We start from the raw sequence: 23769 nt of genomic DNA, 5'->3' as shown, positions 1-23769 counted from the left end.
TACGTGTATGTTCAGTGTAGCATTGGGTCGGTTAGAGTGGCAGCTTCGATGCAATAGGACTCAAGAAGGCCAATTAATACGACATTCCTGATGCAACGATGTATCCTATTTTACAGGTCAACGGGAAAAAGATAGACTTCGCATCCCGGCACTGTCGGGGGGGAGGCAAGGGACGTGTGACGCATTCGATCAACACTTGGAATGGCGAATGCTCCCTATCCCTTCGTTTGCTACTTTCAGCGCTCCTTGCGTTTAAGACACCCCAATCCCGTCAGTAGTATTACGAAATGAATATCAAGTCCTTTGGCGTCTTTATTTAAAGAAATTAAGCCTGCGTGCAGGATCCAAGATCAAAAGGTCATCCATCGTCTTCAAACATCTTTGGCTCCGACTGAGAAGTGTCGCCTGGGTTGAGACTCGATGAAAGGATGGTGCAACCGCCGCAGACCGATACCGAAGGTGGCACTCCGGATGGAATTCACAATCCGTACTTCGTCGACGCAATAAAGCCTTCGTCGACGGGCAAAAAGCTCCCATCATGGCTCGACCATTTCAATGCGAAAGACATAAAGAGGCTGTTCAAATGCTCTCTGGCTGTCTGGCTTATGACTCTTCTAATGCTCATTGAACCAACTCTGATAGCGATAGGTCGAGCAACATTTCTTGGAGGGTAGGCTCCCAATGCTTCTCGTTATGGATTTTACTCACTTCATCCAGCATCATCTTATTTATTGCTCCTCCGGCTGGCATAGTATTTACTGAGCTGATAATCACTATTACCGTCTTGCTTGGCTGCGCGCTTTCCTGGGCCTGGGGTGTCATCACCATGAAAGCTGCGGTTGCGACTTGGCCACAAGCTGACAAGCAGGCCCGATTCGCCACGCTTCAGCAAGAGGCGGCAAACACCACAAATCCGCTACAATATGCCGAGGTCCAGATTCTCAATGGATACATGTTGGATACGAATGTGACCATCACGTATTTTTGCATGATGGGATTGTTCGTCTACTTTATGGTAAGTTGCATGACCCGTCTTCATATTAAGTGAAGTCATCGAATAAAAGAACAATTCAAGGCCCGGCTTCGCGTTGCATTCCCCAAACTCATACTCGTGCAAGTGGTGGCTTCAATTGTTATTATCATTTATCTCAATGCCGCACCACTTCTGCCAACCTTCGATGGAACTGTTGCAAAGGTTATCGTCATTCCCTGCTCCGTCGCTGCCGGCATTGGCCTCGTCTGCAATATCCTCGTTTTCCCTACGTCCTCTACGTCGGAAGCACTCGATGGTATGCGGAATATCCTCGCTCTGATGCCCGAATTCTTAGATGCCTGTGTTCTCGGCCTCAAGCATCCAGCACTAGATATGAGTGAGGCAAAATTGACCGGACTGCAAACCAAAGTGCTTTCGACCTACAAACTCTTGGGTCCTCTTTTCAGATTGCTGCCGATTGATTTGTCCGTCGGAAGATGGGGCTCAGATGACCTATCGACATTAAACGAACCCTTTCGTCGGCTGACTATGAATTTCATCGCCCTAACAGACCTCTACAGACAAAACCAGGTGCGAAAGGAAAAGAGTATCGATGCATTGAACCGCACACGAGCTGGCAATGGCGAGAGTAATAGCGACCAGCGGACGGTCGAGCTTGGGCAACATCATATTGATCGAGCGGTTGATTTCCACGTTAGGTCGAACTACCCTAGCAGAAACGTTCTGACCAAAGAAGGTATCCAGCCATTGGTGAATCCAGGTGAGCACCTGATTGAGGCATGCAAAGAATCTCTCCAAGCCATCAGCGAGGCATTAAACCAGGCTCATGCCCTTCGAAAGAGCCCTGGCCGCTTAGACATGCAGCAGAGGCACGCTGTTGTGCTCTCCAAGCTCTGCGAGCAGCGCGACATCTTCATGACCTCCACTTCGCGATCCCTTCCTGAGATTTCTCGGAAGGTTTTTGACGAGGATGGACTTTTAAGGGGAGAAACTGGAATTGTCTCATCGTTTACCGGGCTCATGCCGGGGATTCTGCTCCAGGAGCATTTATCCCGGCTGGCAGACGCCATAGCTCAGGTTCTCACTCGAATTGTGCAACTAGAGGGGATGAGAACCAAGGTTCGAGTCTGGTTCCCAAGTCGATTGATAGCACTCCTCCGATGGATCGGCCATGAAGACTCTCCAGAGGACGGAGTGACGGCTGCAGACCTCGGCGACAGTCTTACGCGTATCTCGACGGTTACTTCACTACGCCCCAATGTTCAGGCTAAATCTAAAACCACGAATCCTAAACCAAAATCAGCACGCGCTGAATTGGTTAGTATACGGGCACCCAATGGCCGCAAGAGAAGCCCCGGGGGTAGAATTGTTCTGGCTATTACTAATTGGCTTGGAAATGAAGAAGGCATGTTTGCTTTGCGCATGGTTGTGGTCACTATTGGCCTTTCGGTTCCTGCTGTTGTTATGTCTTCTGCAGGCTTCTTCTACCGCAATAGAGGCTTGTGGGCGGTCATCATGGCTCAGTTGACTTTGGTTCCATACACAGCCGAACTACTCTTTGGAAGTCTCATACGAGTCTTTGGCACTATTGTTGGCGGTGTCATTGGGATGGTGGTATGGTATATAGGCGCTGGTAACGGCCCTGGGAATCCATACGGCCTCGCCGCCATCTTCGCGCCTGCTATTGTCCTAATGATGTGGTGGCGTCTATTTACTTCTCCTGCTGTAATGCCTGCAGGAATTATGATGGGTGCGACGGCGTTCCTTGTCGCTGGCTACAGTTGGAGCGATACGCAGATCCCGCAATATGGCACTCCCGGCGTAGGCTATGCAGTCTTCTGGCGGCGTGTTGTCACCGTACTTGTCGGCATTGCAGGTGCTCTTATTGTTAATTTCATACCAAAACCACCGTCTGCGAATCGTCATTATCGACACCTGCTCTCCGATATTTTGGTTAACATTGGGGACCGATATGCTCTCTTCGCGTCGAGTTGGAAAGATCCTGCTCCTGATCTGCGCCAAGTAGCTGAAGAAGAGGGTTTAGCAATTGGCGAGATCCTCCTCACAATCTCAGGACCTATAAAGCTAACGGTATTTGAATTCTCATCCTCTAATTTCGACACAAGAACGCTAGTCTTGGTTTGCAACCAATGCATGATCCTTAACCACAATATCACACTGCTGCTGCAATATACGTCCCGGTTCTCCGAGAGCGAACGAACGAGAATCATCCCAGCCACGGGCGCCATGAATGAGGGACTCATCACCGAGCTAATGGGTGTGCTCTTTATCGTCCAACAGGCACTCAAGAGCGGCGACCCTCTACCAGCAGTATTACCCACGCCATTATTTACCAAGGCCGTTGCCCATGCGCGAGAACAGGTCGCCGAGGGAATCCGCCGCTCGGGCGACCTGCCGTGCAGCTTGCCGAACAAAGAAAATGTTGACAGCGGAGTAATGAGGAATTTCATGGTTATTATGAATTCTTTGGTGCAATTGCTGGCGGCCTTGGATGAGCTGGTGCTGATTTTGAAGCGGGCAGTCGGTGAGACGAGTAACATCATAATGCTGGAGACTCTGTAATGATGACCCAAAGAAAATTGTTGAAGAGATTGTGGACCGGAAAATGATGAAGACCGGACTCGGATTGTGTGCCATATTACGAGGTACTTCTATTCCGAAGTAATGCGGACAATTAATACTTTGCATTATAAATCACTCAAGGCGGCGTTTGAATTAAGCTTCTGAAATGTATACAACTATCAGATAACGCATTTTTCGGGTTGACGTATTCATACCGAGGCGTGATTTCAACGAGGCCAAAAACAATGTGCTGGTTCCACAAGCGGTTGTTATTACTATGTAGACACACCTTCCAAGTCATCCACAATGCCTTTTAGAGAAGAGCAATAATACCGCGCGATATACGATTGACATGACAGTGTGGTCAAATCAATGTGGTGAACCTCGAGTGAAGAAGGGCGGAATTGCTCAGAAAACTTCAGGTGTAGGTAACAATGGGGGCTAGTTGTTGAGAATTTTGTTAATCTTCTCGGGAGCCTCAGGAGCCAAATTTCCTACAAGTGCATCGGCTTTTATTTTATCGCACCCCTGCCTAAGGCTTCTCGAGCTTGTGATCACAACTTACAATCTCTCCGGTGGCTAGGAATCCAATCTAGAGCAAGATGGCTCTGATTGAAACTAAGCTTCTCAGCAGTAGGCTACACCTGATTGAGAATTCGAATAATACCGTCCCATTTCTCTTTGCCAGCTGTCTGCCGCCAGCCGTTAATATACAAAATTCCGGATTAGTTTCCCTGTTCCCAAGCCAACCAGGGTGATATGGTCTGAAGAGGTCTTCTCAGTAGTCTCTATTCGGGCCATCCCCTGCGCTGCTATTAGAGATACAACCTGTAAATTACTAAGAGTTCAATTTCATCTCTGCGAATCCTTGCTGACGTTTTTTGGCGTGATCCCGATAATCTTTCAACACTGGGTGTCTCTCTCCTGTGTACCCTACCAACTTCATCCACTCACTTAGTGTTTTTATCCTCGTTGGTAGGATATCGTCTAGCACTGGGTAGTCCACCTTTACTAGGTCCGCCTTCCAACTGTTCCAGAAACCGGAAAAGTTCTGCCTATATGATTGCAAGGTGGGGTCCTCCAGGGAGACACTATGTCCTACTTTCCTATCCGGGAACGGAAAAGCACCAGATGTAAATAGTTCGTCCAGCGAAATATCTTTGTAGATAGCTTTCTTTCCCGTCACTTCTGTGAACGTCTTGGCCAGGCACTCCCAGCCGATGCTCTCCGTCGCGACCATTAGATTCATTCCATTGCTGCGGCCTGGGTTGTCAAACACCCAGCGTGCGTACATCCCGAGGTCTGCAAGGTAGATCAGCGGCGGCCGCCCGTTCCCCAGTGGCGCCGCGAACACCGTCAGGTCGGGATCGTCGGGACTCTGCCGTGGCGCCAGCAGCTCTGTCAGCGTCTCCATGTACATGCAGCTCGTCAGTATGGTCCACTTCATGGGGCTCGTCGGCTGCGCGCTGATGTAGTCAGCGACCTTGCCCTTGCCGTCCATGTGCCCTGTGCGGTATTTGGGGTCGAAGTCGCCCAGCTTCGACACGTACGGCAGCGATGCCCACTGAAAGTGCGACACGCCACTGCTGCGTGCAATTTCGTACATACGTATGCCCCAGTAGATCTCGTTCTTCTCCCCGATGGCGAAGCCATTGGTGTTGACCCAGGCAAGTTCGACAGCATCGAAGGCGTGCTGCAGCGTGGCCTCTTCGTAGGGATTCCCTTCCATGATTGTCACATCAGGCAGGGCGGCGAGCTCGGCAGCCGCGGGGGATGCCGCGGAACGTGTGAGAACGCGGATTTCGTATGCGGAGTCATCAGAGAGGGCTATAAAGAGCTTAATATGGAGAGCTAGTATTCTGTAGATCGAGTACCTTTCACCACAGCTGCACCTTGCGCTCCTGTCCCACCAATCATTAGGACGGTCTTCTTGCTGCCCGACATCTTGGTGGATATATTTACAACCGTACGGAACAGATTGAATGTGGCAATATTGAAAACTTGGCCCAGTAGCTGGCGACAATCAACTGCCACTTTTTTATAGGTGATTTGGTGTGACAGATTGTAAGACTAGCCCATAAGGCACGACAGTCACACAGTAGCCCTCGTTGGTCAGCTGCATATTAAGAGCCGACCCTGAGGAAAGTTAGCTATATCAATGAAAAGCACATTAATGGTCGGTTTGATGAACGTCATTATGTCCGCGAGGCTTGCATTAGTATGGTGTCTCTTTACTCTTATGATTGGCGACCTAAGTTCTGGAGCGCTTGCGATAGGACGGAATTCACTGAGCGAAGACGACAATTAAACAATTCTAAGGTTGCGATAGAATTGGTTAATCGCAGAATAGAATGCGCGCTAAGCTTTAATTGGCCTTAATAAGCAGTCAGACTGGGGAGACGCCGTCTGGTGCGTTCATCCTTTCAGCTAAATTCGCGCAGCCTGACAAAGCCAGTGTGGCTTAGCAGCCACAACTGCAGTTCTCTGGGGCTGCTGTGCGCAAGGTTTCTGACAATCTAGAATACCAATGAATTCCAAAATGGACCAATTTCTTCTCGATTGCTTGCCACCTGAGGGCATTTACCTAACTCGAGATGCTTTACATCAGGGTATTAACAATTGGGCCTTGCCATGAGGTTGCGCCTTTATTACAGGGAAGTCGACCACGCATAGGAACGGAAGGATCATCGTTACCTGTGACTCCGAGCAGCAACCTCTAAGTGCCTTAAAGCAATGAACTCTTCATACCTCTATATGAGGTTTTGGCTGTCCTTTCTTAATTTTCGGAAAGCAGCTACCGCCGCTTTGCTACATACAACCACAAGCTAAGCAGTTACCCAACTGCTCACCCTATACATCGGAAGTTCAGTGCTGAACATAAAACAACAATCAGCAGTCTGACTAGTGCTGGAGTCGCTCCCAAGGAGATACGAACTTATCCACGACAAAATTCAACAATGTTTGCAACGCAGAAGGACATTTCAATTTAGATTATGCGGAACCGCCAAGACACCCGCCAAGGAGAGAATCCTGCTTATAAATCAGCTTGATAAAGAAGGCTTTTGGAGTCGAATACAGCCTGATGCAGACAATCGGGTAGAATCTATCCTATTTGCTCATCCTGACTCACTTGCCTATCTTCAGGCATATCCAGATCTCCTATTACTGGATTGTACATATATGACTAATAAATATGGTGTGCCACTGCTTGATAATATCGACATTAATGCTGCCAATAGGTCTTTCTGTATTGCATTGTCTTTTCTAGAGGCGAGAATCAAGATGACTACCTTTGGGCTCTCGAAAGGCTTAAATCGCTCTACGAGATCAGCCAAGTCAGATTTCTATCTATCATCCTGACAGACTGTGTAAAGGCATGTATGAATGCAGTTGATATCTGCTTTCCGTCTTTAATCTCATTACTATGCCTTTGACATGCTAATAAGGCGGTTGTTAGTAATTGTAGGCCAACATTTATTCCATCAGAGAGAACCTTATGCCGCTTTACCGATAATACTGCCTGGGAAAGCTTCTTTAGTCTTTGACATTTGATTGTCTTCTCCTCATATAAAGCAACATCTGAACAGCGGGTGCAAGAGCTTGAGCAGAAGTATCCGCCAATCTATGTGAATGAGGTTACATATCTAAAGCCAACGTGACGGGTTGATCAGCAACTTCACTTTGGCACTGTTGTTATCTCTACAGTTTAGGGCATCCATAGCATGCTAAAGAGCTATTTGAAGACATCAAAGTTTGATCACTTTAATTCTCGGGGGGCTTTGAGCTGGGTTTCAGTCCATCAGCTTTCTGAGCTTCGTTTAAATCAAACAATGCAGCAAATTCGGAATCCATTAGAGCTCTCAAGGAACTGTATTCAGGTACACAAGACGGGGTCTCTCACTATGCCTTATGGGAGGTTGAGAAACAAAGAAAGCAACTTTTAGGTAACAAGGTACCTTTGCCTAGCTGTACAGGTGTTTTTACCCGAACCCAAGGGCTACCTTGCGCTCATATCCTTTAAACATTGCTAAAAACAAGGTCAGACCCTTCGTCTTGACCATTTTTATGGGTATTGGCATCTTGGCCGTTTTGGGAAGCCACAGCTGCTACTTAAGCCTCGCACTCGTGTAGAAGCGACGGCTGCCAGGTCCAATCTACCACAATCAAGCACTACAAGATCATCTAGCTCCTTTGAGGCTTTTGAGACTGTTGGCAAGCACAAGGCACCACCAAAGTGTAGCAGATGCCGTATACTAGGCCATGTGATGACTTCAAAAGCATGCCCCCTTCGGCATCAAGATTTCCTGCAGTAATCAGCAACAGCGACGCCAACAGAGACAACAGCAGTCAATATAGCAGCAGTTCCCGCAGCATCAAACCAGACAACGATAGCCCACAAAGCAGCAACCCATATAGCATCAGCAGAGGAAGTAGTAGTCTATACAACCGCAAACCAGATAGTATCAGCAGAGAGAGTGGAAGTTAATACAGCAGCGGGTCACACGGCATTATACCAGACAATAAATTTCAACTTATCCACAGGCACCTTCGACCCTTCGATCACACCCAAATCGATGAGACTGCACCACTTCCGAGAGTATTCCAAGGCATCGAAGAGTGGTCTGACCATATACAAGCCGTATCTATGCAGCTTTTCCGGCCTGGACCTCACTTAGCCGTCGATGAGTGCATAATCCGATATACGGGCAACAGTGACTCTATCACGACTATCAAAGGTAAGCCCGACCCCGTTGGCTTCAAGATTTGGGTCATAGCCCAAATGGGCTTCTATGTCAAGTGGCTATGGCATATCAAAGAGGACGAATACGGTGCGGTTGGCGTTGAAATTTCAACACAGGAGTTATCACCACAACCCTCACAAGCCTGGCCTAGAAAAAGAAGGCAGGTCTTAGCTAAGGCCGCAAAGAAATCTCCTGGTACAGGAGACAACGATGATGCATTGAACTCAACCCAAGCCGTCGTTGTTGGCCTTACAAAAACACTGCCAAAATCGACATATCACGTCTTTGTGGATAACCTCTTCTCGTCCACACCTCTCTTCCGCAACCTCCGTAAGCAGGGCTACGAGGCCACTGGCACAGCTCGTACCAATAGCGGCATCCACAAGGAATTAGTCAGGGATAAGAACGATGACGGCAAGGCCAAAAGAATGTATGAATTTAATGCCGTCAAGGTGATACCAACCCCTGATAACCAGGTACTGACTTTAGATACTTTTGGCTGAGAATGCCCTACTAATTCGTCTTCGTGCGTGACCATAGGTCAACCAAATGGCTTGGAAGGACAATAAACTTGTGTTATTCTCATTTACCGTGTTCACCGGTGCCGACGATGAGCGTGTCATCCGACAGAAGAAGCCGTCATCCAAGAAATCAGAAGCCAAGCCAATACGCCGTTTTTTTTGGGTGACGAAGCTGTCAAAATGATCAACATACCGACAGTGGCTGCTGCTTATAACGAAGAGATGAACCATGTTGACCGTGGTGACCAATTGAGGTCATATTACAAGTATGAACATGCCCTACGCCGGGACCCGTAGCAGGCACTAGCTTGGACCTTCCTCCTTGATGTGGCCCTTGTTAATAGCTATGTTGTTTAACTTCACGGGCAGCCAAATTGGAAGTGATCCACGAATCATAGGGAGTGGCGAGAGTGCATTTATAACGAATTATTTAACGCCTACGGCCACGACAGTCAGGCAAGAAAACATTACCGAGCAGGAGACGAGCGCGATCTACAGGACGCCGAATTACAGCGTGAATACGTCAATCGCGAGATCAACTTTGTCAACCGTCATATTAAATCAGATTGCCTAGTCTGTCAGGGGTGTCGGCAGGGGCAGATACGAGCAAAATCTCAGGATTGGTGCCCTCTTAAGGAGGTTAGCGGGAACAACACCAAGAGGAAGAGGAACAGGAGGCCAAAGGTGCGTAGTCAGACCACGTGGGGATGCTGTATTTGTGATGAACCAATTTGTAAAAGCCGGCATTGATGGGACTTCTATCACCACCTAATTTAGCAGACGAATTATGTACGGTTAATCTGACGCATTTTAATTAGCTACAACCCCGCATCGTGACCGGAATGGAGGGTTGCCCACTTAGGAGATGGGTTGTATTCCTGTCGCACTGATCGTGCTTAAAGGGTTAAAGTAAAATGTGTTAAGCAGCAGCAAAATGTGTTTTTTTTTTAATTGTTCTTAAGTTGTTTCTTGTGCGGGGTATTCTATTTCGTAGAGTTACTTAAAGCATATAGCTAGATTACTAATACAGTTGTTTTCTGAGGCCATGAAGACCATGCCTACCCTGCGACAATTCCAGATTCCATATTCCATGAGGCCCCGTATGGAACACCGGTATGGGGTATGGATAGAAAGCCTGAGTGGTGGTACACTCATTGAAAGAATTCACTCCTCCCGTAAATACCTTACTTTTACACCTTTATTCTGGCCTTCGCCTCATTAACACCCCTCTCTTCAAGTACTGGTATAAGTTGACCCAAACTGACTGGTCGTGTCAGGAAGACATCAAGGCCACTGGCAAACGCCTCATCTCTAGCGCCATCTGTTGCGAGACCAGTAATAGCGATGATGGTGACAGGCTTAAGGTGATATTCCCTCTCAAATTTGCGGATGAGTCGCGTCGCTTCAAGACCGTCCATTATTGGCATATTGATATCTGGCATGCTCATTAGTCTCGGTTTCGTAGTAGGGTCTGGGGGTTGGGACTACCCATTAGGACGCAGCAAAATCTCTCTGGGTTCAACTGGAACGTCTTCAGAGCCTCGAAGCCGTTCACAGCCGTGCGATAATTTCTGTGCAATCTCTTCATATAGGCGGAGAGAATCTGGACATGGGTCAGTGTTTGAAGCTCGCCAGACATCAACAGTGTGAACTCGCCTTCAGATTAATCGAGTTGTCATCTACAAGAAGAAACTCGGAATGCGGCTGGACAGACCCTTCTTCCGTTGCTGAGTTGTCTGGGCTGCTTCCGCGTGTCTGTTTGGATTGAGGCCCTTGATCCTCAGATTTGATCGGTCCATTGGGGTTCGAATTCGAGTTCGTCTGCTGGTCGGGCTGGCTATCCGCGGATGATGCACTCTCACTAGACTGTTCTCGATTCGTCCAGTTCCACGACCGATTACTATCTACGCTCGATACGGGAAAAGGAGACTCGTCAGTATTGTTGCCAGAACCCTCTGTGCTACTCAGAGTATGTGTTGTTTGCAGCTGCTTCCAGCGATTGAGAGCATAGCCCAGGATCCTGCCGAACTTTCGGGGTGTATTCCTATCAGTCGGTGAGTAGATGATTAGATGATGATCGCGGCTCGACTCACGGCTGGTGAATGAACTCGAATACAGATTTTGTGCCAGACTCCCTGTACAGCGTATCTAGCTTTACAGTAGTTCCGGCGTTGTGACATATCACGACCCCAGGTAGGAGGTGGCCGTTGATGGAATTCTCATCAAGTTTGCTAAAGGCAGCCTCACTATAAATGATGATATCGGGGCCAGGGGCGGTAGGATCATCCTTCTCAGCTTCCCAGAGGTTGATATTGAACCACTTCAGAGGCAGACTTTCCAGTGGGAGTTGTGCCGCGCTGTTGACCTCGGCAGCAGCACACGGGACGCGGGTGAACCCCACAGCTGCCACCCGGATAGAGTCAAGAATGTTGCCATCGAAACCCAATGGCTCTTCTTCCCGCTCTGTCTTACCCATGTTGTCAGTTCCAGGGTCGGCGTAAGCTAGTGGCAAGGAGACTGACACGGTCGTGCCCTTGCCGACATGGCTTCGAACGCCAATGGAGCCGTCGAGTGATGTGACAATCTGCTTCACAATGCTGAGCCCTAAACCGGTGCCCACAGTAAGCGAATCTTCCTGGGAGAATGGAACGAAGAGTTTGTTGTGCAGAAAATCATCGCCAATGCCCTTGCCCGTGTCCGAAACGGTAAGGACTACGGTGGTTGACTTTCGCGGCCCTTTGTGTAAGGTGCCCTTTTCCTGCTTAAGGCTGATTTTCACGTGGCCTTGGGACGTGTACTTCAGGGCGTTGCCGAGGATGTTCATGAGAATTCGGCGGATAGCACCAGGTGCAGTACGAAACAGCCACGGCTTGCGATGATCTATATCAACTGTGATTTGTACCTTGCCGACCAGATCCGCCTATGAACTCGACATGGTTGGTAAGGCGCTCGATTATCGATTGTGGATTCATTTTCAAAACTTACATCTGGCGTGAGCCATCTTGGCCCTTGTGGCATGACTGCGTAGTGGAAACTGTGGCCGATGGTGACGGTTTCGATAACTTCTTCGGCGAGTCTGTCCAATGCAACATCTGAGCACAGAGACTGCATCTCGGGCCTAGTATTTGCTCTGCTCTCCTCATCGTGTTTACCGGATCCGAAAGGGCTACGGTGTCTCCTGTGCTCCTTTTGCGACTTGAACACTCGCGAGAGAGTGTTCACTTTACTGAATATCAATAGCTACACAGGGATTAGCGACATGACAATTTTGGCTCGGCCGAACATATCGTACGTGATCGATGGTGTCAAGCAGTGTCTTGCCGGATATTTCCAACGCGTGTACAACTTCTTGCTGGAACAGGTCGAGTGAAGTACCGGCCAAAAGCTCCGCACCGGCTAAGATTCCATGGAGCGGCGAACGGAGCTCGTGGCTTAACGTGCCTAGCAGATCCGCCTTGGCCTTGTTGGCGAGTGTCATGTCGATCCGGTTGATCTCAGCCATGGTGACAATCCCAAGGGCTTTCAGGTACGGCAGGTCTGCTTCTGGTGTGAGAATGCGAGCGGCTGTCTTGCTCCAGACGAGGCCGCAAGCGTAGAATCGGTTTCGGGAGGGATCCCATAGGGGGACTAATGCAACACTCCTCGCCCCGGCAAATAGCTCGGCAACGGGCCTGGCTTCATCCTTACGTGAGGAGGTGGATTTGTTATCTGCGGCCGTCTTTGCAGTTCGGGTATCGGGAAGACGAGGGTCTGTCTCCTCTCCGGATGATGATTCCCCTGAGTACAACGAGCCCGACTCCTCGAAACTGAAAACTTTTCCATTTGGATAGCGGGAAATTAGTCTTTTAAGGGTCTTCTGATTGAGCGATATTTGCAACCCTGGTTGGACTAGGTCCAGTATAGCCTGATCAATGGTGGAGAGGGCGAGTATGGTACAAGGCCTCTTGTTCTGGGGATCGCTGACGTGGTCCGCCGAGCTGTCCTCGCTGCTCGATGCGGAATCGTTCACAGAGTGTAACGACTTATTCTCATGTTCCATGGGAGCCCCAATGGAGTTGACACCTGCATCGAGAAAGAGTGCGCCGTCAACTTTCAGTGAATTACAGACGATATCCGCGGCCTTGCTAAGCATGCTTGCAAACTCAACTTTCTGGGGGTCAACAAAATGCGATGTGTCGGTCTGAAGATGGGTGGCTGGACTGAGTGAAGCCAGAGCTGCTGGCTTGGTGAAAGGTGAGGGAAGTTTATTTGTAGCCCCATTGGAGCACTCGGGGCTATCCTGTAAGCTTGCGCTGGTCTTCATCATGTGACTGCCAGAGACATGGTTGCTAGATGGGTCGTTTTGCTGAAACCTCCGAGTCCGGCTGTCGCACTGTCTAGAGCTAGGAACGTCGTTGGCAGCATTGTCATTGCCACGGATCAGGTGGCTAAGGCCATTCACCATGCGCTCACTGCGAATGAAATTTTCTGTGGCGCGACGCGTCTCTAGATAGGACATGATGGTCTTGGAGAGATCCCTCAGGAGCTGGATGGAAGCCTGATCTAGACCACTAGGCCTGGGACTGTCATCGAAAACGCTCAAAACACCGATGTTGAATCCTCTGGGGGTTTGGATAGGTATACCGCAATAGAATCGATGATGAGGAAGCCCTTGGACACATGAGCCACTGGGTGAGTGGGCATCTTCGGCAAGGTCAGGAATGACCAAGACCTCCAGTCCCACATCGTGATCCAAAGAGGCAGGTTTCGTGCTCCGGAACTGAAGGACATGCTCGCACATGTTATCGCCACGAGGGTGAATCCCAGAGGGCCAGAGCCGGTCCCTGATGCGGTCTGGGCAGGGGCCAATGGGAGAGGACTGAGTGGCCTCAGCGACAATGTGCTGATACTTGCGGTCAAAGAATGAGATGATGGCGCGGCGAGCCTGGAGACGGAATGCGGCCAGCTGTGAGAGAGCATTCAAGATGGCGTCGAAACAAGGAGCATCTCCAGTGATCGTGCTCGTGGTGAAGGAAGAGGCATATCTGTGTTGGGACGTCAGCGCTTGTCTACAGGAGCCAGTCTACCCATCGTGTCTGGGAACCAAAGTTAACCCAAGCAGACAGCGGACAAAAGCAGCAGTTTGGTATGTACTTGAGCATCTCCCACTCACGAGGGCCTTCAGAGGCGATTGGTTCTGCCTTGACCATGATTCATCAACGGGAATGGAGACAACCCCAGTGGTTTCGATTGGAAATGGATTACAATGGGGATGGGGAGATGATTGAATGGTTGTTGAGGAAAAGCGATAGGTAATTAAAGTTTGGTCAAGGATGTCAGAAACTCTATCGTGGTTAAATTGCCAAGGATTTGCCTGTTGCGTGTACTGTCTAGGCCCTTCCAAACGGGCGTCCAAGACCCTTGTTAGCACCAGCACCAATGTTCGCCACTACGGCTTCATGTAGTCAAGCTCGAAGAAAGAAGCTACCTCCAGGCCAGATTAAAGTTTATCTTAACTCTCGTCTGATGCATTTGCCGCACGTTCCGGGAAACCAAGGGAAGCTGAACTACCGGCCGCGGGTCCCGAGACATTTGCTCCAAGTGTTCCACGAATCCCAGCAGCGAGAGCGGGCATATCGAAACACGGAGCATCTGGCATCCCCACCTGGTAGACGAATGAGGAAGGTCCAGCTGAGCTGACTAAAACGAGGGGCAGGATCATAAAGGTCTCGCCACCTGAAACGACCAAAAGAGATGAATCTTCGAGAAATAGAGGATTATCTATAAAAGGACTAACAATGGTCTTAGAAGATGGAAAAAAGATTGAATGCACAATTAATCTAATAATACCAACTCGGGCCGCTAAGGACCACACGTGACCCACGGTGAGTCCGACACCATCCGAAGCAACCGAGTGAGAGATGAAGGGTCCTACGCACGTACAAAAGTGTGGGCTAACACCCGCCAAGTGTGTCTGGCCCCCAAATCGACTCATGCCCAACTGTCACCCAATCTCTCGAACCAGTGATCTAGTTAGACTAGACTAGCATTAGAGTAGATTTGGTTAGACTGGATTCACAGTTTCAAAAACTTAGACTAGACTGGATCAAGAGGTCTGGAGCCTCCTGGAGCGCTAACAGACCATTCCTAATTAGTATTAATTAGCCTCTATAATGCTAAACCCGTTATGTACTATCGGCAAGCAAAGTCAGTAATGCAGCGCAAGGGTAAGATGTCTATTTACCTATATAATATGCAGTAGTATAAAACCTAATAATAGGCCCTTTACTATTTAAGTAATAATATAATTAACGCCCTAGAATGTCCGCACTAATAATTACCTGCTTCTTCTCTTGCTCTTTTAATACCGGTAGGCATGGAAATGGGTAGCACGGGGACTCTTATCACGCCGATGTCAATATGGGCAACAACCCACCATCACCCTCGCTTGGATGTTAATCCTGTAGAGTATTTAATTATTCCACTCTCCCTTCTATTAGCTTTCCCCGCCGATGATATTAACATCGCGGGAAGCTCTTAGCAGTTAAGCTTGCCTTATAACCTTACATCTAAGACTTAATATATATTAGTTATGGGTTTTAAACAGGGAAACTAGTCTGTACTAGGTTTATATTTGCAGATTATATAAGGCATTTAGACTAAGTAGGTTAGTTAATATATCTTATATTACTTAAGTAATATATATTAGGCTTATTATTATAAAGAAGTCTTATTATTAGCTAGGAAGCTAAGTCTTATAAAAGTATTAATAAATATAAATCATTAGCTTTAAGTATTATCTTGACAAAGTAGGATAAACCTTCTGATCCTTAAAATAGGTGAGGATAGCATCCATCAGGGTAAAGCATTGGGATAATGAAGCCTCACTGCCTTCAACCTATAGTGTACCACTAGCAAATACAGAGAGAAACCTCTCCGTACGCTTAAGTTCCCAACAGGCGATACAATAATGCAGGCTTTTATTTGAGGACTTCCCACTTCGATCAGATCTCTCCTTTGGTCTGAATTCAGGCTCCGAACCTCTTGCATATCAAAAAAAAAAAAAAAAAGGTCCAGAATGAAGGTTTCTCGGAGGGGATCGAGGCAGTACTTGGAAGAGCACTAGAAGCAACACTGGGCGTTGGCAAGGAGAGGTTCAACATGGAAGGCGTTGTAGGGGCGGTAGGAGATAATGAATGCTGTGAGAAAGACATGGTTCAAGGCATATATAATAAAGGTGGACTGCAAAACAATATCTTGCTGTGGATGATGCCGTAGTAACAGGCAGGGAAGGAGATGAGGAGTAAGTAAATTCCTTGCCAAGGTTTATAGGTACATATATATAAAAAGAAGCAAGCTACCTATTCAATGCAGTGCCAAGTACGCTGCAGGCAGGCAGTAGTAGGCAGTAGCAGGCAGCATGTTTGGTAGCCTAAGAACTCACGCGAGAGGTCATAATATATTAAGCAGAATCAATGAAATTAGACGACTTGTCAAGGAATTCAGCATCCACAATCTTAATATTATCAGATGACAAGATCTAATTGACCAATCGGGAGTGGGTAGAGCTCTCCTCATAATGCCCAAGTATGCAAAAGACGGCCATCTGCAGTCACGGCTTCGATAAAGCTAGTCATAATGCGGGACTGAGAGCCTTTGAGAAAGGCCTTCTTGTTTAAATCGCTGCTGCCAATAAACAAGGAGTCTAAGCCTATATTCATAGTTTATCGGTAAATTTATAGTAAGTTAATAGTAAAAAAAGGCGAGTCCTTACTAAATCCCTCCAGGATACCGCCTTCGTGGACAGTAACTGTGTTCTCAGGCTTGATCTATCCATACTGTCTTTCGCGGATATCAAAGTACCAATTGACGGCCATTAGAGTAAAGGAATTAAACCTCGATGCCTCCTGGCGCTTTCCTATCTTAGCCTTGGTAGCTGGATGGCGTTTTATGAATCTGGCTACCCAGTGTACACCGAGAGGCTTTTCCTGACCTTATTGTCGTAAAAGGGCAGCGGCGGTGGCGTGGACTTGACTATAAGATGGAGCATAGCCAAGAGGCTCTTATCTAAGTACCCAGCTGACTAATCTAGTCTCTTAGGTCTTTGATAACAGTTAGGCGGGATAGGTGACCTCGGATTTAGATGGAAGATATCTTAAATGGTCTAAAAGAGTGGTTTGAGGAATGCCATGCTTCTAGGCAGATTAGTTTTAGGAGAGGCTATTATCCGTGGCATCCAGCATGGTTTTAACAATTTCACTCGCAGTATAGAAGTCTCAGGGCATTTCAAAGCCGGTTTTGTGGCTTGAAGGTAGATGTAAGTCCGATGAAGGTAGGCTTGAGAAAGTAGTCGTAAGAAAGTCATCCATAGCTATTTTACATTATTGGAATACGGCAAGCCACTTACGTAACCTACAAAGTTATGCCATAGTATTAAAGAACGGCAGATTCTCAACAGAACCAACTCCTGCACGTAAATATAACTTAAATACCAACCGAGGAATGAGTAATTGACAAAAGCATTTTGTATGAGGAAATTTCATTTTTGCTTACCGGTGAAGGGGTCTTGACGGTGGAGGGGTACTGCATGGTACCGTCTACCCTTGGTACAGTAGGCTTGCAGCAAAACGTATTATGGGTTACTGTGCATAAACTTTGCTTTGTCGATATGTTCTTGAAGCAGCTTGACATGTGAAAATTGGAAGGCTTTAGGGCAGAAACTCGATATAAAAACCTGTCAATCCGTCCACCATTGAACTGCGAATCTTACAAGTTCTATAAAGAAGGCATTCCTTTCGTGCCCTTACACTCCTGACCGGCAAGACCCTCTGGCATACCAAAAACCAGAGATTGGGACACTGGCGTGTGCACGGACGCGTTTGGACAAAGTACGGGGTAGGTACATTCTAAATGTTTAATTGGATATGAGCTCCCATGAAACCTGTGAAAGGCCACTACCGTTCATTTTATAGAAAAGGGCAGCTGACTCCAGTGACCAGACTAATTTACCTCACCCAGCGAAGCAGCAGACATCTCAGACCTAACCAAAACCCAGGTCTAGTCAGGTTTATTCTATAGATGCTAATCGTAGTATGATAAGTTACTTGCCAATAAAGACAATAGGCCCTAGTAAGCAGTCTTCATCGTCCAACCCAATCCGAGTTGTGCGAATTTGCAACCCTCCCTAACGAGGTTAACACACACCTCAGGACAAGGTGTCAGTAATGCGTGGAGGGTGCGGGTTGGGGCGGCGTCGTGCAAGTGTTAGCGAAAATGGCAGACGGGTTCAATAACACGTTAAAAAATTCCCAGTAAATCAACCACGTCAATGTAAAAAAAAAGAAAAGAAAAAAAAAATAGATGAATTAATAGCTTTCGATATAATGAATCTTTTTAAAAGACGCTGGAGGATTTTATTTATTAAAGGAAGAGGTTATAGTCGATTAAAAATCGAATTCATAGTCGATTTAACGTCTGGTAGTCTTAATCCCTGATAAGTGGCTTTAGAAATGGGCGAATGAGAGGAGTTATAAAATGAAAAACCCTTGACGAGCCTAGGAGGTAGCCAATACCCGCATTTTAACCCTGTCATGTCCTCATGAACAAATAAGAAAATGCTCTGGCTTGCTATACCCTGCATGTCCTTTGGTGGACGAGATTGTCAAGATCAACGGCAAGCTTGCTCAACTATATCGCAACCAAGTAAAGACAATATTTTACATAAGGGTCCTCTTACTAACATTAGAAGAATATAGGTATAGCTTGAAGAATTACCTTAATGTACTACTTGACGATAAAGATGACTAACCCTAAAAAGAACCTGGCTTAAAGTAAATAATGTCATTTATGTCTATATTGAAACCTTTTCTTATTTTGACCTACCCTGAGGTAATCAGTTGTTCTATATCTCTCCTCTGGACTATAGTCATTACCATCATCATCATTATTATTACCACAAGACAAACTGCTTACTGACCTGAATCTTATCACTTCGTGTTGTTTAACATGACGCACCCCTCTTGCTATTATCACCGCCACAATCACCAAAACCTTGAGCTTAAGCCAATCACCTGGCTAACTCTATCACTACCATTGTGACTTTCTTACTTCCCAATCCAATCAAAGACCAAAGAATGCCAGGGTTCCCGACTAGATTACTTGAGTGGAAATGTCTGAGAATATTGTTCAATGAGGTCTACTAGACATCATCGTCAGATAAGAGTGAGAGCCATTTTACACACATGGGACGCATCAGGCATAACAACCCAATTAAGATATGACCTACGGGGATTGTCTGTCTTCCCTGTTCTTAGCTAAAGGATATGCTTGTGGTCAAAATGTTAGGACACGTAATTAGGCTAAAGAGTGAGGTGGTATGGTGAAGCTTTAGGTTCCTGGGCGTAATACATTGCATGCACTTGACCTGAAGTCTCCCAAAGCACTTCCTAGGAACTGAGATCTACCAAGACACTAGTCACCAGTATCGTAGTGACTATCAAGCTACGACTCATTTCCTTAAGGGCCGAACAACCTAGTAGCATTGCAATGAACTAACAAATTAACTCTTATTTACATATATCATCAAATCGGCAGATACCCTTTCAATCAATCGTGTCATTTTGTTGAATACTGGTGAAAATGAGACCGGCTAACCGGATGACCGAACTACCGGTCAGGGAGCTGTCTCGGCACTGTAACAACCTCTTAGATAGGTCATTACTGAACAGATAGAAATAGGGTTCCAACCCAACTATCGGGGAGAGAGCAATACACACAATGGACCCCAATATCGGACACATTTATTCCTTCTTTCTACCGGTCAAGGAGTTAATGACATCTCCGTGCAGCTATACTGCATTAGATTGTTGATCCATGAACAACGCAAAAGGGGGCAAGGATGATGGCCTACCAATCTGCCAACCAGGCCAAGCATACCATCGAGCAAGAGTTCAATGGCAGCGATGATATGGAACAGAGGTACTGCGAGAAGAGCCCAGAGAGGGTTGAGCTCCTTCTTGGCATGAGGCATGCTCTCGAGCTTGCGCCTGGCGCGTTCGATGGTAGTAGTGACACTACCAGTAAGCTGTTGGTTTTAGCAAAGGCTTACGGAAGAAGAACCTTCGATACTCGCCTCCTTCAACAACTCGGCGAGATGATACTCCTCAGAAGTAGCCTCGGCGATCGCCGCCTTCTGCTGTGCGTTCCTCTGGAGGCGGCTGTCGGGATTAATACCTTGGATGACACCATTGACATCGCTTAGAATCTTGGCGCCCTGCTCAATCAGAGGCCGGACTTGCCTGACGAGGTGCTCCTCACTATACTCCTTCCCGAGCTGGGCCTCGGCAATGCTAATCTCGTTGTTGATCATTTTGCAGATGGGTCGGATTTTGTCTTGGGTCTGATCAATGTTGTAGGCTAGCGCGCTGGCTAGCTCCTTGTCCTTCTTGGTCTCCTCTTTCCTCTTCGCCTTCACTTGCTCAGCCTGCTCACGTTGCAGCCTTTCTTCAGCAGTCTGCTCGGCACCGGGATAAGGCGCATCCCAGGCCTTGGTCTTATTGATAACGTTCCCGCGACGGTCAAGGATGGCTCCACCCTCATCGACCTTGCTGCCCTTGAGTTGCATGAGGCCACCTTCGGCACCAACTTGTCGGCTCTCAAAGGGGGCTTGACCGACTGCCTCGACGGTAACACCAGCCAACTCGCGAGCGGCTTCCTTACCAGGAAACTTTCCCTCAGTTACCTCCACGTCAGGAGCCTCAGGCCTGCGGGCCTTGCCCTCGGGTATCTCCGACTTAGGGGCTTCATCCTGAATAGCGTCCTCGGGCACTCTTGGTACGTCTTTCTCGTCCACCCTCTCTTCGACTTTGGAGATCTTGTCCTTTACCTCTTCAGAGATGACTTCTTTGAGCCTACCCTCCGTCTCGACCACCTCCTTGTCGCCTGTGGGCATATCGCAGTCCTCGAAGCTGATACTATTATCCTTCTGATCCTTGGTCTTGGCCTCAAGCATCTGGCCTATGACGTCCTCGCCCTGCTTGGGAGCTTCGGGCGTCTCATCCGACATGCCTCCGAGACCCAGTGCGCTGGTTACGCCGCCAACAGCGGGCTTGCCTGTGCTGCTGACAGCACCAGCAAGGCGATCAACGGTATCCTTTGGGTTGTTAAGGTCTAGGCGGCCATATTTCTTCTCAGCTTCCTGAGTTGTGTATTCGCCATATTCCTCCTGTTGTTCCTCTTGCTTTTCTTTGTCTGGCTCGTCCTGTCCCAATGGCAAGGTCGTGCCGATAATATTGCCGGCGTCGTCTGAGACATCTCCGGCATTATTAACGGAGCCAGCAACGCTCCGGGGAACTGAATCAAGATTAATTCCAATGAGGATGATAAGCACGAGCTCGGCTGTAGGATAGTGAACGCACCAGGATTCTGCTGCTCCCTGAAAGCAGTGCCCTCTTTCATGTCTTCAATCTGTCCTTCGGGGATAGCGGTAGAGTCCTTGGTTTTCGACATTATTTCAGTTGCTTTAGGACCAGGGTACCGTTGCTACTGCCTCCCTTACTGCTGCGAACGTTGGCTAGGAATAGCATGAATTGATACTTGGGTCTAAACCACAACTACTACGATCTGGTTTACTACTTTATACTAAGTATGGCACCTCTAAAATAAGTTTGTTGCAACCTTCCTATAACATCAATCGGTGTCACGACATAAATGTGAACATCAACGCTTATCGGCAATGATGCCGCGTCGCACTTGTTACCCGACAAGTCTTGCAACAGCCAGGCGTCATAATGGCAGCTCTGACGGTAAGATGGTGTGGCGCGATCAGTAAAATGACATATCAACATACTATACGTCATAAGAAAATGAAAAAGGGGGGATGAGACATGTCATTGCTTGATTGTCTGCAGTTCGTTGAGGCTGGATGTTGGATGCGGGGTAAGCCTCCATTGATGCTTTTTTTGTGTTAGGCACGATGGCACATGTAGGCTAACGCTGGTATCCCCTATAGGGGGGCCACGATAAGTCAATAGACCAATCAGGAGGCGCCGCCCCATTCAAAATTGGCTGTGATAGAAGTACCAACAGGCTCTCGTGTTATCAATTGCAACCTTACAGACTCTGCACCAGTATCTCCCTCCCCGAAACCCTCTCTCTTCCGCGTGTCTTTTCCCCCTGTTGCCCTGCCCGTGATGGCCTCCAACGGCAGCCTTTCATTCCTAGCTCGAGGCTGCCTATCCACTAAGCGTAAAGGGACTACTTAGCATATGGACATGTGTACCTGATACTCTGTACAAGCGTCAATAATGGGCTTCACACTAACCTGCCACTCACGCAGAGCGGCTCAAGGTTTTTGTCTTATTGAGGTCGCAAGCACCACAGTTCATAGAGACTTATTAAATAGCTTATAATATCTTAGGAATAGTGGTTACTTTTATAGAAGCTTTCTCTCGCCACATAACCTATGTTGCATATACTTCGTTATATATAAAGATTTCGTGATGTAGGTAGTCATATAGTTAGGTTTGTTGCTAAGTAAACTAACTATCTTATCAATTATCATTACATCGTCTTAATTTCGCGACGAGAAGCTGGACGCCTGAACTTCATATAATTCCTAGTTACTTCTTTCTCATCCAGGTAAATCATAGGGTCTGTACACCTCAAAATTACCCCTCTTGCTAATACCTCACCTTCCATTTATGTCTTCATGCACGATCTCTGAGGCCGTCCTTTGAGATACTCCAGACTCAAGGATACGCTCCTGTGAGCTTGTCCGGCCAATAATATTTTCACTTCTGTGGATCTCAACTATTTGATCATTTGGCGGTACAGAATACAACCCCTCATTAGTATTTGAGGTGAGTTGTTTGAGGCAAATTCTGGGTGTCCGACTTCGAGAAGAGGATGTATACGCCTGATCTGTGAACACTAATCTGGACGCGAGCATGTCAATGCTATGAGATAAAAGTTAGTAAGCGTATGGCAAGAGTACCTATATGGAAGTGATAGGTTTAACTAACAGCATGACGACAGGGAAGAGGCATTCCATGGTGTAGGCGAACCGGTCTAGTTGGCTTGCTACGTTCGTCGCGCTCTGCGCGGTAGTCTGGAAGGAGTATGTGATGGCCCTCGTAACGCCAATGACGGCGAGCAGAGCCAGACGAACCTCAGCGCTTCGCATTAAATATCGAAAGGGGCCCGCCTTAATGGCTGCTTTTAGGGACGAGGTTTTTGCGGAGGCGAAGATGGTTAGCAGGAAATATGCGTTGATGCATTCCACAGTGGCAATCGATACAAAGTAGCCGATATGAAGATTGTCGATGACTTCCTGATACGAAGTACCTCCGTCTAGGATCGATCTGACCCTCGTGATGGTGATTGTTATTCTAAGGGCTGAAATTATGACCATAATAGTCCAAAATAAACCGGCAAAGACGTGCCAGCGGCGGTTTCGTAGTACATAGCTCAATATCACGTAGCTGTAGAATGAGAGCCCTGCTTCCTGGACCTTTTATATAAAATCCAGCGTCAGCCAGAGACGGCAATATTCTGAATCTTTGTCCAGATCAAGAAGACCCTTACCAACCAAAACAAGTCTGCAAATGCCGATGCTACGGCCTTGCCTTTAACGGGGTACCCTTGGGTATAGAATGCATAGTAGCACAGCCCATTCGCCGTGGCCCCGGCGGCAGACGTTATAAGTGGAATGGCGGATATTTGTGAAAAGCTGGTGATAGTGCAAACAAGAAGCCCAAAGAGGAAGTTTCCGATTCCAATGGTGCTCAGGATAGACCAACTGAGCTCAAAGTACACAGGATCGGATGAGATCGACATGGCGGCGAATGATGGAGCCGGAGCAAGCCACACGGAAAAATGATGAGGCGGTTCAAGAGTAAAGGGCAAGATGAGAATATTAAGTACTATATTAATGTATGGAAGTTATGTTTGT

General features: G+C 47.5%; 5 protein-coding genes across 6 annotated transcripts; 1 reads left to right on the top strand and 4 right to left on the bottom strand.

Annotated features, from left to right (window-relative positions):
• Positions 1-428: 428 nt before the first annotated feature.
• Positions 429-3577, top strand: FOIG_04620 (uncharacterized protein; the record flags this gene model as incomplete). The annotated part of the gene is made up of 3 exons (XM_031202909.1): positions 429-670; positions 718-1015; positions 1076-3577. The coding sequence occupies 3 exons, from the start codon at positions 429-431 to the stop codon at positions 3575-3577; spliced, it is 3042 nt and encodes a 1013-aa protein (XP_031066488.1).
• An 838-nt stretch (positions 3578-4415) lies between these two features.
• On the bottom strand, positions 4416-5521 carry FOIG_04619 (uncharacterized protein; the record flags this gene model as incomplete). Its single annotated transcript, XM_031202908.1, has 2 exons — positions 4416-5404; positions 5452-5521. 2 exons carry the CDS (start codon positions 5519-5521, stop codon positions 4416-4418), a joined length of 1059 nt encoding a protein of 352 aa, XP_031066487.1.
• A 4258-nt stretch (positions 5522-9779) lies between these two features.
• Positions 9780-14127, bottom strand: FOIG_04618 (uncharacterized protein). Of its 2 annotated transcripts, XM_031202906.1 has the most exons (6): positions 12133-14127; positions 11826-12080; positions 10934-11760; positions 10497-10884; positions 10329-10443; positions 9781-10275 (listed from the first exon to the last, which is right to left on the bottom strand). In XM_031202906.1, exons 1-6 carry the CDS (start codon positions 13618-13620, stop codon positions 10031-10033), a joined length of 3318 nt encoding a protein of 1105 aa, XP_031066485.1. In that variant the 5' UTR covers positions 13621-14127; the 3' UTR covers positions 9781-10030. The 2 variants fall into 2 exon arrangements, with proteins under 2 accessions (XP_031066486.1, XP_031066485.1); XM_031202907.1 differs by having other exon boundaries at positions 9780-10275; positions 10497-11760.
• A 5491-nt stretch (positions 14128-19618) lies between these two features.
• Positions 19619-21326, bottom strand: FOIG_04617 (uncharacterized protein; the record flags this gene model as incomplete). Its single annotated transcript, XM_031202905.1, has 4 exons — positions 19619-19666; positions 19729-19902; positions 19927-21170; positions 21236-21326. The coding sequence occupies 4 exons, from the start codon at positions 21324-21326 to the stop codon at positions 19619-19621; spliced, it is 1557 nt and encodes a 518-aa protein (XP_031066484.1).
• Positions 21327-22506: 1180 nt separating this feature from the next.
• On the bottom strand, positions 22507-23654 carry FOIG_04616 (uncharacterized protein; the record flags this gene model as incomplete). Its single annotated transcript, XM_031202904.1, has 3 exons — positions 22507-22774; positions 22841-23328; positions 23403-23654. The coding sequence occupies 3 exons, from the start codon at positions 23652-23654 to the stop codon at positions 22507-22509; spliced, it is 1008 nt and encodes a 335-aa protein (XP_031066483.1).
• Positions 23655-23769: the final 115 nt, after the last annotated feature.

This window comes from Fusarium odoratissimum (assembly GCF_000260195.1).
Source record: "Fusarium odoratissimum NRRL 54006 unplaced genomic scaffold supercont1.6, whole genome shotgun sequence".
Taxonomy (NCBI): Eukaryota; Fungi; Ascomycota; class Sordariomycetes; order Hypocreales; family Nectriaceae; genus Fusarium; species Fusarium odoratissimum.
Note: the sequence above shows the minus strand (reverse complement) of the source record. Positions and strands in the feature narration are given on the sequence as shown.

Coding starts and splice junctions, on each gene's coding strand:
- FOIG_04618 (XM_031202906.1), bottom strand. CDS start 13,620: ATGTGCGAGCATGTCCTTCAGTTCCGGAGCACGAAACCTGCCTCTTTG. Junction 12,081..12,132: donor TGCTTGACACCATCGATCAC/GTACGATATGTT, acceptor ATCCCTGTGTAG/CTATTGATATTCAGTAAAGT. Junction 10,885..10,933: donor TTCGAGTTCATTCACCAGCC/GTGAGTCGAGCC, acceptor ACCGACTGATAG/GAATACACCCCGAAAGTTCG.